At 42.5% G+C, this 13,012-nt stretch overlaps 1 protein-coding gene across 1 annotated transcript in view; it reads right to left on the reverse strand.

Annotated features, from left to right (window-relative positions):
- ALS2 (ALS2, alsin Rho guanine nucleotide exchange factor) overlaps window positions 1–13,012 on the reverse strand; it is a 64,977-nt gene that overhangs the window by 40,024 nt on the left and 11,941 nt on the right. Inside the window, exons 2-7 of the mRNA XM_018554011.1 lie at window positions 11,272–11,336; window positions 8,847–9,001; window positions 4,601–5,496; window positions 2,500–2,583; window positions 1,131–1,491; window positions 815–983 (exon numbers count right to left, since the gene is read on the reverse strand). Of these exons, the coding sequence (XP_018409513.1) occupies window positions 815–983; window positions 1,131–1,491; window positions 2,500–2,583; window positions 4,601–5,496; window positions 8,847–9,001; window positions 11,272–11,291 (1,685 nt within the window). The 5' untranslated portion in view covers window positions 11,292–11,336. The remainder of the gene's footprint in view (window positions 1–814; window positions 984–1,130; window positions 1,492–2,499; window positions 2,584–4,600; window positions 5,497–8,846; window positions 9,002–11,271; window positions 11,337–13,012) is intronic.

Raw genomic sequence — 13,012 nt, forward strand, 5'->3', positions numbered from 1 at the left:
AATTAAAACCTCTGATAATTATTTAATAATGAGAATCCAACACATAGAAGAAATACATTTTTCCATCTCGTTAAAAATAAACAGCATGGTCATTTTTCTTAACTAGACAGTGGTACATGCATTAATAATGCATAGTCGTGGTTTTACTTTCGGACATTATTGTTACTATGAATATACACAAAGGCTGCTTTCAAACTCAGAGCAATGCTGTAGGGAGCTTATTAAAAAAAATGCAAGATTATTAAACTGCATCAAATTAACATAAACATTCAGTAGATAGCAAAACTGAAAAGAGAAATTGTGTTTTAATGTGTTTACGTCTATTAAAAATTGCACTTAAAAGTGAACTTAAAACTAAAAAAAAAAAAAAAAAGGAAAAAAAGAAATCAGGTCTTGTGAGGGGTCTCTTCTTCTCCACATGCTTTAGCTGAGCAGGTCTAAATTTGGAATGAGAAACATCTCTCTGCTACCATGAACAATAGCAGAATTCCTGTCACAATGATGCAATGGTGGGACAAGATTTGCCACAATGTGAACGTGGCACGAGAGAAATTCAGTGCTGCCACTGATGACTTCTTTATAAAAATACTGGTTACTTGCCTGTCTCTGACATCAGCATTTTTCAGTCACTGAAGACATGCATACAGTCTCCAGACTCCTGTTAGGTGTGTCTGTTCAGTGTTAATGTACAGAGTATTAGCATGAAAGACAAGGATCTATCTTTTTAAATGGAAAATTGCAATGGATGCCCCAATATTTATTTAATTAAAGCATCCAATGACCCCAAACTGTCAAATATATAGTCACATTTTACCTTGGCAAGACATCGCCATGTCCCAGCTGACCCTCTTTGCCTCTTCCCCAACTCCAAACTTCAGTCCTTAGACAGGGCAGTAATACATCAGCCTCCCCGCTATTAGTGGGAGTCAGTGCAACTGTTCTCATCCGTGCTCTCCCGGCCTTTCTAAGGAGCCTAGGGGATACTAAAAACAAATGCTGAATCAGATTAAAATATGTCATTGAAATGAACACACAATTGTTCTGCTACCGAACAATAATTTATCCAAAATGACTTCTTAATATTGTATGTAAAGTCTAAGAACGTTAACACATTACAATATAAGGATTACCTTGGGAAAGCAGCCCAGGCAGGGAAAGCCTCCTGTTTCCAGCTTCAGCTTCCTCTTCTCGTATATCCACCAAACTGGAGCTCTTCTTGCCTTGCATGGACTCCAGTTTCACTTGTTCTTCTCTGCTGTCCTTCAACCCTTCCTGTGTAGTGGAAATGACAGTAGACCGAGCCTCAGCATCCCCTAGAGTTCCAGAATAAAAGTTCATCACCTTCTTGAGTGACAAAGCCCCAGCTTCACATGTGGCTACCACTCGGAAGCCCACCGCTGATGCACAGGACACTACTAGGCTGTTGAGGGCTGATGATGTAGTAGTAGCAGGATTGAGAAAGGAGTCACTTAATTCTTGCGGCGTACCCTCCTGGGTTTAGATCAAGAGAAAGAATATGATGAATTCATAAAACACAGAAAATCGCACACATTTCTTTAAACCGCTATCCAGGGCTATGGTAGACATTAGAGATGCACTGCTACCGATACTAGTATCAGTATCTGTGCCAATACAGTATATTTGAGCTCTCTCAAATGCTCTTGATACTGGAACTTCTGGTATTGGGAAGCCTGGAGGCGAGTCATTACACGTCGCCCCGGCCTCCTGATTGGCCGGGAAGCCGACTCCATGCTCCCTCGTCACCAGGGAGCATGAAGCTGGCTTTCCGGCCAATCAGGATGCCGGGGAGCGAGTGATTACCCTCCCCCCAGCTTCCTGAATGGCTAGAAAGCCGGCCCCATGCTTCCTTGTCACCTGGTGACGAGGGAGCATGAAGCCAGTTTCCCCGCTAATCAGGAAGCTGGGGGCAGCGAGTCATTACACGCTGCTCGGGTTCCTCAATGGGGCTTCCGGTATCGGTATTCGGTATCGGCGAGTACCAAAAAATAAATATATTGGAACTCGTACTCGATACCGAAAAAACAATATTGGTGCATCCCTGTGGGAAACTTTAGACAACCGAGTAAGATTCTGCTGATTCATTTTAGTGCTTGTATCGAAAGGCATTGTTTTCCTACGATTGACGTGCATTTGAAATACTCATCAAATGCAAGCCAGCAAAATCCATTGGAGCAGGTCACATGTAGTTCAGAGGTTGCATCCAACCTGCTTTGCATTACCCATTCACATTAGCCCATCCGTGTTTCAGCGGACAGGCTAGTGTGTTGTGACAGCTTTGGTGGTGTGCGTTGTATCACATACTACATTCAGGTCCACTACACTGCCGTCTGGAGACCTGCAGAGATCCATTGTGCGGTGACAAAATGCAGCATGTTTGCATTTTATCGCAGCGCCTCACATCATACCTGTGTTGTGGTGTGCATGGAACACATAGAAAACAACTGATTTCTATGTGTCCTAGTGGCTACCTGCACTGACCTGGTGCAGCACAGCGCAGGTCACCACACTACGTGTGAACGGGCCCTCACTGCATCTCGCACCTCCTATAAAGGTGCGTTTGAACTGCAGGCAAAGCAGGTCAAACGCATTCATTTGCACGGCAAATGCAGAATGCCTGTCAACGAGAACCCGCGTTCTGCTTTGGATCACATTTGTCAGACCTTTTCATCAGTGTATAGTGAAAGAAGGAGAATTGCAATCCTGACTAGCAAGCCCTGCTTCTAATTGGGACTTTGTCTAACATTTTACATATTACAAGATGCAGGGTTCACTTGCTGATTGCCAAATCACCAACACTTTTTTTTTTATTGGAGAGAGTGGGGAAGACTTAGAACCTGCCAGGTATGTATGCTGCTTGTGTTCCTGTTGGGAACATCTCCCCTTCCAGTCCAGGGGACAGTGCTCATGAAGCAGGAAGAGTGCAGAAATATCTCCAACAAAGACACTGCCATTACAAGCCTCTCCTTCAGAAAATACTGTTTTACGGTCTGTCATTCTGATCCAGTGTCTTTAGAATCTTCTAGTAATGAATAACAACCATATGAATCCAGAGTTCTGACTTCGAGCTGACCATGCTACTTGCTTGACTGTCACTCACTTAAGCTATAGAAAACAGTGAGAGCCATGTCACTAGCATTTTAAGAAGTTGGTCAACAATGGCAGCCGCCATATTTCTCTGGGTACAAGTTTATTTTCTTTTAACTGCTGTAAGTCTGGGTCAAAGTTTGTAGTAAAGTCCAAGGTCTCTAACCACTTTCTACTCTATTCAGAAATAAAAAAAAGAAAGGAAAGGAAAGTAAAAGCGCTTTTATCAGTTAGAATTTTACAACGTAAAAAAGTTAACGAATAATCGGTTAATGGTACAATTAACCGGCATTATGCAGCTGTCATTTGTAATGAAAAAATAAAGTGAATACCAGGCTGAAATGCCTCAGATAACGCACAACCCCTTAAACAAACACATTGGACATTTAATAATTAAGCCAAGTACCAGCAATCTCATTATCTAGAAGTGCTGGTGTGGTATGTGGTTATCTGTTGAAGGCTACATTTACAATACATGCAATGGCAGTTTTCTTCCATCCACTATTTTCTATACTCTTAATAGTACAAAAATAAACTCAGCATAATAAATATATTTTAAAAAATTGAAGCGTTTCACCTCTCTCTATCGCCATTGCATTGTCATAGGTTTTAATTACTTTATCTTTTAGCAAAATAAACCCAGCATTATCAATAGATTTAAAAAACAAAAGAAGGTTTTCACCTCTCTCTCTTCCTCTACCTCCATTCCATTGTCCTAGGTTTTTATTACTATTTTTAGTGTGAGGGTGGTAGAGAGAAGAACAAACAAAAGAGCAGCACAGTGGTTATCACTTTTGCCTTGCAGCCCTGGGGGGGTCACTGGTTCAAATCCTGGTCAGGACACTATGTGCAAAGGAGTTTGCATGGGTTTCCTCTGGGTACTCCAGTTTCCTCCCACACTCCAAAGATATGCTAGAAGGTTAACTGGCTTCTGTCTAAATCAGTGTGCATGTTTAGTAGGAACCTTAGATTGTAAGCTCCTTGAGGGCAGGGACTGATGTGAATGTGCACTATGTAAAGCGCTGCATAAAACTGTCGGCGCTATACAACTACCTGTAATAAATAAAATAATGCACCTACAGACATTAGAGTACATTCACCTGATCTGGTAAAATTGGGGAAGGTTCATACGGTATGTCTGTATGCCTTAACCTGCTTGCAGAACATTCATATGTCTGTAGACCTTCTTTGATTTAAGGAAAATGGCCTGGGATAGATTTTTCCATTTAATCGCTATTTTTTCCTAGTTTGCTACAAAAGATTTCTTCACCCAGACTCACCTAATACCACATTTCTTCTTTTGTACAGAGCGTCTTTGCTGATATATTTGCATTGTTTTCTAACATTTGTGTTGACTTATAATGGACAGGGATGACAGGGATAATGCATGGAATAGTATTTTAATTCTAAAACTTCCATGATCTTAAGCTTGTAAAAAAAGAATTACACAACTGTACAGCATAAAAAAAGCTGATTATTCTGTAGACAATCTTACCTGTGCATGTTCTGAAGTAGTATCATTTGGAGAGGAAACGCCATTAGCTGGCTCAGTGTTAGACGGTAAAGTGCTTTCACACATTTGCTTTTCAAAAGTCACATCAATATCACTTTCGCAAATACTGGCCACATCGGTGCCAATCTCAGTTTCAGATTCTCCTTGTTTTGGACTATGTGTACTGCCATCCTGTGACTCCAAATAGCATAAACTAGGCCCTGTTCCTTTAACCCCGGAGCTCAATGAAAATTGACTAGTTCTTTTGTCAGGTCGGGATTCTGCCAACATTACACCTAATGGACAGCAGTGGGCATCAGAAATAATAACATGGTCTTCTTTCTCTGTCATAGTGATAAGCAGCTCTCTGCAATGGTTGCATCTCTCTGGCACAGTCCTCACATCTTTGGCAAGAGGGCATTGCACCAAGGCCAAGCTGTGAAATGCCCCACACACTACCTGAAGAACTCTCCGGCCAGAAAGATGTTCAACTTTTTGAGGCCTGGTCACCGGGAAGGTTGAGGTTATTAATCCAAGCTGGCAACCACTGCCCCATGCCCAGATCTCTCTATTGACAGACAAGGCAAGAGTATGTTCTTCCCCACAGGACAGCTGTATAACTCGTACCCACAGAGGAGGAGTACATTCCTGATCAGTTATAGTGACTGGCACAGGCTCGGATATTGATGGGCAGTTGGCAATTGCACATTGTCCAGCTGTGTTTTCGCCCCACATAAAAACCATTCCATTGTCTGTTACAGCTCCGCAGTGATAACTTCCTGCAGCGACACATATTACATGCTGCCCACACAATGTCTTCTCTAACAAAGGAGTACTGTAGGGCACTTCCTGTGCATTCTCCTTCCATGGCTGCTTTCCATAGCTAAAAACTTCCCCATCTAAATAAAACAAATGGAAGAGATGTGTCAGATAAAGAGGCAGTATGCCGTGTACTCTAGAAAATTAGCAAGTTTTAAACATGGTTCCTTTCCAACTTTTCCTGAAATCGACAAAGTTTGGAAATATTATGCTACTGTGGCAAACACAACAGGAATGTTCGGCTAGAAACTTTGAGTTAATATGAGCCAATAATCTAGTTGGGTTGGTCCTCATCATTACTAGGTAAGAATTACTTGATTCTGCGCTGCGAATGCCATGTGAAAGCATTCTGCTTTGAAAAGAGTAAATGTCCAAATGTTTGTCAGAATGTAGAAAAAGCTATTGATTAAGTGTCTGAGTTGCATATCAAATTGGATAGAAGGGGAAATCCTCCGCACACCTTGCAGCAATCCAGGCCTATGTAGACAATGGTGCTTATAGTGATGAAAACGGATGGCACCGTGCAGACACAATGTAGGAAGAGGAATCACCAGCACTCAGTAGAATAATCCAACATGTCCATTTATTGGACATAGGCATCACACAATCACAAGAGCTCTTCTGATTGTGTGACGTCTATGTCCAATAAATGGACATGTTGGATTATTCTACTGAGTGCTGGTGACTCCTCTTCCTACATTGAGTTGCATATCAATCACATCATATTCTGTACACTGTAAGGTTTATTAAAGGCATACGTTTGCAAAAAATAAATAAATTCACTCACACTGCAAAAAGGGAAAAATATGCATTCATTACTTTTTGGAGTGGAGCCTCCAAAGCAATGCATAGACTCCTGCAGATTGTTCCTCCAGGGCACGTGCCTTTAGTTATTTATTTGGTGGAAGTAATCAATAGACAACAAGGACGGTGATCTCACTATACTTGTACTCCATTGAGAGCTTTGTGTCCCTCTGCCACAGTTACAGTTTTTTTTATCCTGGCTGTGTCATGCACAACTGTGCCAAATTCAAAAATATACAGACGACTGCAGGAAAAAGCACCCTATGATCCATGTTCACGGAACCAATCAGAAGCCATCTTACACTGGTCCGACTTCATCACAATGAATTCTGAATAAAGATTTGTGGGTTACTGCACTTTGCTCCTTTTCCTACTTACTGAATACATGTTATTGCTGCAACAAATACTAGTCAATAATCTGGCCAGGCAATGGAAGTTCAGACAATTGCCTTACCATAGGAATGAAGCACCAAAATCAGCCTATGACATGAAAATGCATACGTTCTCGGACACTACCTAACTGACTCTAGGGGGGCTGATTTAAAATGTGTATAGCTGTGTGAATGCGCTATAAAGCAGCCCCTATTCAGTCAGCTTATTGTAACAAGGAGTTTATATACCCCGTAGCACAGCAAACTTGGTATTATGTAATGTAATATGTGCACAGTTACACATTCTCCAATGCAGGGTAAAGCAAACGGTTCACTTTCATTAACCCCCCTACAACACCACCAAGTTGCCTATACTTCCCTTCACTTCTCCACCTGAAAAAGTGAAGCTAAATACCCAGTACTTTCTGCATATAGGAGAGCATATAACTCACTTCTCTTCCTCACCTGTGACAACGCTGCTGCTCAGCAATAGGCCACTCCAGCTTTATTAGAGCAAATGCAGAACGTAAACTTTTATATTGTTCAGACAAACTTGTCCTTGGTCATAGCGTATATACCAAATTCAAAACAGATCAAATAAATGCGCCAGGTGCACAGGCTTACCCCTGACCTCCAGGCAAAATAAACACCTGGAAACAATGGAGAGGATCAACTATATGATCTGAAACAGGCACAACCAGGAGCAAAGGAACAATGACATTATAGAATAAGGAATGCTGGCTACATAACACAAATAAATAGGCAATGTAAGCAAACGTAAAAAAATAAATAAATTTAAAAAAATTACATATATTATATAATAGTAGAGAAAGAAACCAAATGTATAATGAAGATGACAAATTCCAGACACACCTAAGTAGAAGAAAGAAAAAAAAAGGGATTGAGGTGTGTCTGGAATTTGTTGTAGGTTTTGTTATAATATTTTATTGTGCCTCAGTGTCTGGTTGTATATGTGCTTTTTTAGTTCAGGTTGTGGATCCCGTTTCCTAATCAATGTTGTGGATCCATACTTTCTCAACATTTTGTTGGAAGTTAGAAGGTGAGCCATTTCACCTGATGTATTAATTCAATCTGTACACACTATGACCAAGGAAACAGTCATCCAAAACATGTAAGCGTAAGCAGTACTTGCAACATCCGGTCTAAGGGCCGGTTCACACCACAAAGTCTGCGTGCCAATGCGTTCGGCCTCTGAAACGCACTGGAACGCAAGACAGCTGGCTCCCTTAGTGCTTGCGTTCCGGTCCAGTGCGATCTGCAAAAATAGTTTGCAGTTTTTTCCTGCATCCCAGATATCCTGTTGTGGGTGCTACCATCTTCAAATCAACCAGGTGGACAGGATTCTTGCTGTAACAAGCAGGACCTTTTTTTTTTCCTGCCAATTACCTACTTGGCTAAATCCATAAGGCTGGATTCACATGTAGGCGACAGGTTTTTTGCGCTCTTTTATTAAATCACGTTTTTGTGAGATTGTAGCTCATTGATGAGCAAACACGCAAAAACACAGCAATCGCGCGTTTTCAAGCGTTTCCTAATGAGTCTGTGGGGCCAAAATGAGCTGTAATATGCCACAAAAACCACTCCTGTATATTTTCCAGCGACCGACGTTTTGCTTATTGCAACAAAACGCTCAGATGTGAACAGGGCCATAGAAATGAATGGGATTTTTTTTGGGGGGGGTTGAGCATTTTTTAAGGCAGAAAAAGCGCTACAATCAATGTGAACCAGACGGAAGACTACCAGCATTTGGCTCAGGATCTAAGTTTATTCTGCTAAAGATGGCCACATGTGTTGCAATTTGATTTACCAATAGCTATGTAGGTCAAGGGCCTATCTAAGCAACCCATCAATGTATATTCTGTCAGGTGGGCTCATGCTACAGTTGTCAAAAGCAAATTGTACAATCAGACTGGAGCATGTGTGGCAAGCAGTAGCTCAGGTTCAGATGCAATCTGTGCTCATTTGAACCTGGAATGCCCTTGCCACAGCTGACTGGGCTGGCACTGACAGCTTCCTTCTGGGTCTGCAGCAAACCTGAGCTCATCCCTAGTGGCAAGGTAAGTGTACACCAGTCACTCCAGCAGTGGCTGATGGTTTTTGTATTTTAAAAGGAAAGGTGCTCTTTAATCCGCCCTAGTAAATTCACAAGGAATATAAATACCAACCCGATCATTATTAACATACCATAGACCACTAATAAAGCATACATGAACATAGAAGCCAAGCATACATACCACTAGTGAGCAGCAAGCCATGATGAATTCCAAGGCTTGCATGTAGTACAGTTTTTGCCCCCAATCCATGAAGCCTCTCTGGTTTGGCTTGAGTTGACCTCACTTGCCATATGTGTACTTCACCTCTTTCTTTAGCTCCTTCGGAGTCTTCCAAACTAGAAGATATGTATAGTATTTAACTGACATATAGACATCATGTTTACAAACAGCTGTGACAAAATTTCTATTTTTACAGACTGCAGGATGCAAATGTGTTTACATGTAGCCTACAGCAGTTCAGCAAAAGTTTAAATTATGAGTAAATGTAAGACAGTTCTAAATATATTAATCCTTTCAACATTTTCACAACTAAAGCTAAAGTGACTTTTGGTCCATTTATGCAGGGCAGGGATAACTAAATCTCTCAGGACCTGGGCTTCAACAACCAGGCCGTCAAAGCCATCGACGGAGAAAGGAAGATAGTGGACCAGGCCTTGGGACAGAAAGTCGGAGTGGTCTGGAAGAGCCTGTGGGGAGTCTGCCAGGAGCCTGAGGACATCCTAGCACCATATACTCCTAGGCCAGTTCAGCGTGACAAGAATCACTGGAGCACCCTCCACCTTGATCCTGCAGAGTAGCTGAGGGAGGATCTGAATAGAGGGAAAGGCATAGACCAGGGTGAACTGCTACCATGGAGTCACCAGAGAATCCAAAGGCCTGGGGATCCATGGTTCTATTCACAAATCTGTCCAATGTATTGTTAATCCTGGGCACCAGGAGTCCCACGTCCAGCATTCCCCACTTGCAACAAAGGTCTTGAAAAGCCTCAGGATGGAGGGACCATTCTCCAGGGTCCAGGCGCGGCTGACTGAGAAAGTCTGCCTGCCAATTTTCCATGCCTGAGATGTGGAAGGCAGACAGGACAGGAACATGATACTTTGCCTGGGCCAGAATCAAGTCTGCTTTCTTTTAAGCTGCACAATTTTGGATACCCTCCGGATCCTCCAAAACATCGGGAGGACAGATTTCCTCAATTGCAGTGCCAATTTTAAAATCCAACATGCCAGGGCCTTGCTAGTCAGGTGCATGGGGTGATCTAGAGTTCTGGAAGGAGTAGCAATCTAAACTGGGGTTATGAAGCTGCTCTAAAGGTGACCATCAAAACCCGGAACCCTCATGCAAGACTGAACTGGGGGGTCGGCTCCTGGATTGAAGGGTCAGAGCACGTAAGTCTAAGGATAGGTGTTTTTATGGGGGAACAATGACTCTGGATAGCGTAGTGTCCAATATAAGGTCCAGGTACTCCAAGCCATGAGTCAGCGTGCTTTATTTTGGAAGTTTATTCCTCTGCAGTAATGAAAACAATAACATGTAGAGAGTGGAACTGCTTTAAGGCAGTGAATAAATATCTTTGTCTTTGAGGGGAGACAAATTTGAAGGCATGAAGCAGGGCGGAGGCTGCGTCCAAAACTCTATTTGGTAACCCCTGGAGATAACGCCCTGGACCCAAGTACCTAGAACATCCTGAGTCCATATAGCCATGAAAGCGGACATGCATCCTCCCAATTCAAGAAGTGGACGTGGGGGGGTCTTGGGGCCTGCTTTGTTAGACTTGGAAGCCTAAGTTTTGTGGCGGAACTGGGTGCCTGGATTAGACCTGGAAGATGCGGCCTGAGAGAAATGAAAACCCTTAAAGGGCCCAATAGCTGGGGTCTTGGAAGCATGAGGCTTAGCTTTCTTTTTGAGGCAAAAGCCTCTGACATTAGTAACCTGTAATGTAGGTATCCAAAGATGTCTTCTCTCAAAAGGGCATACTCGAGACACTTCTTGCAAGCAGGTCCTGCCAGCCAGAACTTGGGCCTGTACATTGTACAGAAAGAAAGGCCATCCTGGAGACTTGGCAGAGTCCCCTAATCTATAAACGCAGTAATGCAAGGCTGCGGGAAGGAGCTCTAGCCGTCGAAGAACCGACAGGTCCGCTAGGATAGAACTAGGATCTTGGTTTATATGTCTGGTCCAGACCACAAGGGTCTGACAAATTGACATGGTGGCAAAATCTGGTTGCGGGGCTGGCCCTGCCAGCATGAATGAGTGCTTGAGAAGCACTTCAAAGTGTTTTTTCACAGAGTCCTTGAAGACCGAAAAATCCTTACCCGGGACCGTCAGGGTCTTTCAAGACAAAAAATTGCTCAGGCAATAGACAGCAACTGCGTGCTTCATGTAAACTCGGTGTACATAGCTGGCATATGTTTTTTTGTTTGTTTTTTAAATACCTCTGCAAAATGGTGCAAATGGGCTATAAAGAAGAAAACCAGGAAAAAAATGTATTAACCCTTGCAGTGGGGCTACCCCCACACTGCAGGGGTTAAGTGCTCGATTGCGTCTGGGTGCTTAAAAAAAAAAAAAAATTATATTCACCCTCTTTAAGTCAGCATATTATACATACCTTTCTTTCTGTGTGTCCATGGGTCAGCATCACAAATTACTTATGCCAAAAGATGTTAAACAAAGCTGAAGAAAAAAAGGAAAACCAGAGCGTAAAACATCCAGAAAGTTACTTCTAGAAAGTCATGACAGTTGTAAACACATTGCTAAATATCTAAAGCATATCACACTGTAGAGCCAAACACTGGGACAGCTGTGTCCCATGACCCATTCATGCAGTAAATACAGGCAGCTGCCAGATTTGTACACCCAACATGAAAATAAACAGGGAGAAGGCTTACTGGTTAATGACAGCACTCGATATTCATAGCAACTGTGCATGAGGACAGATAACTGCGTACTTCTTTTTGCTTTATAGGATCAAAAAGGTGCACAGAAAATTATTCTTACAATTTATCAAGAAGTAATAATAATAACCAGAATTATTTAAAGTAGAACTCCAGTCAAATCTTTTTTTCCCCCTCCTATTCTGGATGGAGAAGGGCAGAACCTCTGTCAGGTTTTTATTGCTTTTTATGTTCATGTTGAAGAACCGAGAGGTCCGCTAGGATAGAACTAGGATCTTGGTTTATATGCCTGGCCCAGACCACAAGGGTCTGACAAATTGACATTGTAGGGCTGCAACAACTAATCGACTAAATCGATTATTGAAAAAGTTGTCAACGTTTTCAATCATCGATTAATCGGCTTCCGATTAGTTGGCCCTGTTCACGGCTCCACACACGCTGCACCTCCTCCCCACCTCACGCTCGCCGCTGCCAGATCCGCCCGCCCACATCCACACCTTCTCCCAGCCTCACGCTCACCACCCGCCCACATCTACGATCGGCACAGAGGCGCGGTGAGAAGTAGTAAGGATGGGCAGGTGTGGGGGGATGACAGCCGCCGATAGACAGGCCCGATCTCAGAAGCAAGTTGCTGGAAGACTGCTCAGGTAAGCGTGCACTTTCCCACACATGGTGCTCTATAATGTATTGCTGGGATAGTGGGATTTGTAGTCCTCTATAGCTGATGGTACATTGTGCTGTATATTATACCATCAGCTATAGAGGACTACAAATCCCAGCAATACATTATACACTATATGTATAATGTATTGCTGGGATTTGTTGTATTCCTATATAGCTGGTGGTATTCTGCATTGCGCTGTATAGAGGACTACAAATCCCAGCAATAATACATTATACAGAGCAATGCGGAATACCACCAGCTATAGAGGAGTACAACAAATCCCAGCAATATTACATTATACAGTGGTGCAATGCAGAATACCACCAGCTATAGAGGACTACAAAACCCAGCAATAATACATTATACAGTGGTGCAATGCAGAATACCACCAGCTATAGAGGACTACAAAACCCAGCAATAGTACATTATACAGTGGTGCAATGCAGAATACCACCAGCTATAGAGGACTACAAAACCCAGCAATAGTACATTATACAGTGGTGCAATGCAGAATACCACTAGCTATAGAGGACTACAAAACCCAGCAATAGTACATTATACAGCGCAATGCAGAATACCACCAGCTATAATGTACTATTGCTGGGATTTGTTGTATTCCTCTATAGCTGGTGATATTCTGCATTGTGCTGTATAATGTACTATTGCTGGGATTTGTAGTCCTCTATAGCTGATGGTATTCTGCATTGCGCTGTATAATGTACTATAGCTGGGATTTGTAGTCCTCTATAGCCGGTGCCATTCTGCATTCATTGCTGTATAATTTTACACTT

The sequence above is a fragment of the Nanorana parkeri genome, unplaced genomic scaffold, assembly GCF_000935625.1.
Source record: "Nanorana parkeri isolate BGI_ZX_2015 unplaced genomic scaffold, ASM93562v1 scaffold139, whole genome shotgun sequence".
Lineage (NCBI taxonomy): Eukaryota > Metazoa > Chordata > Amphibia > Anura > Dicroglossidae > Nanorana > Nanorana parkeri.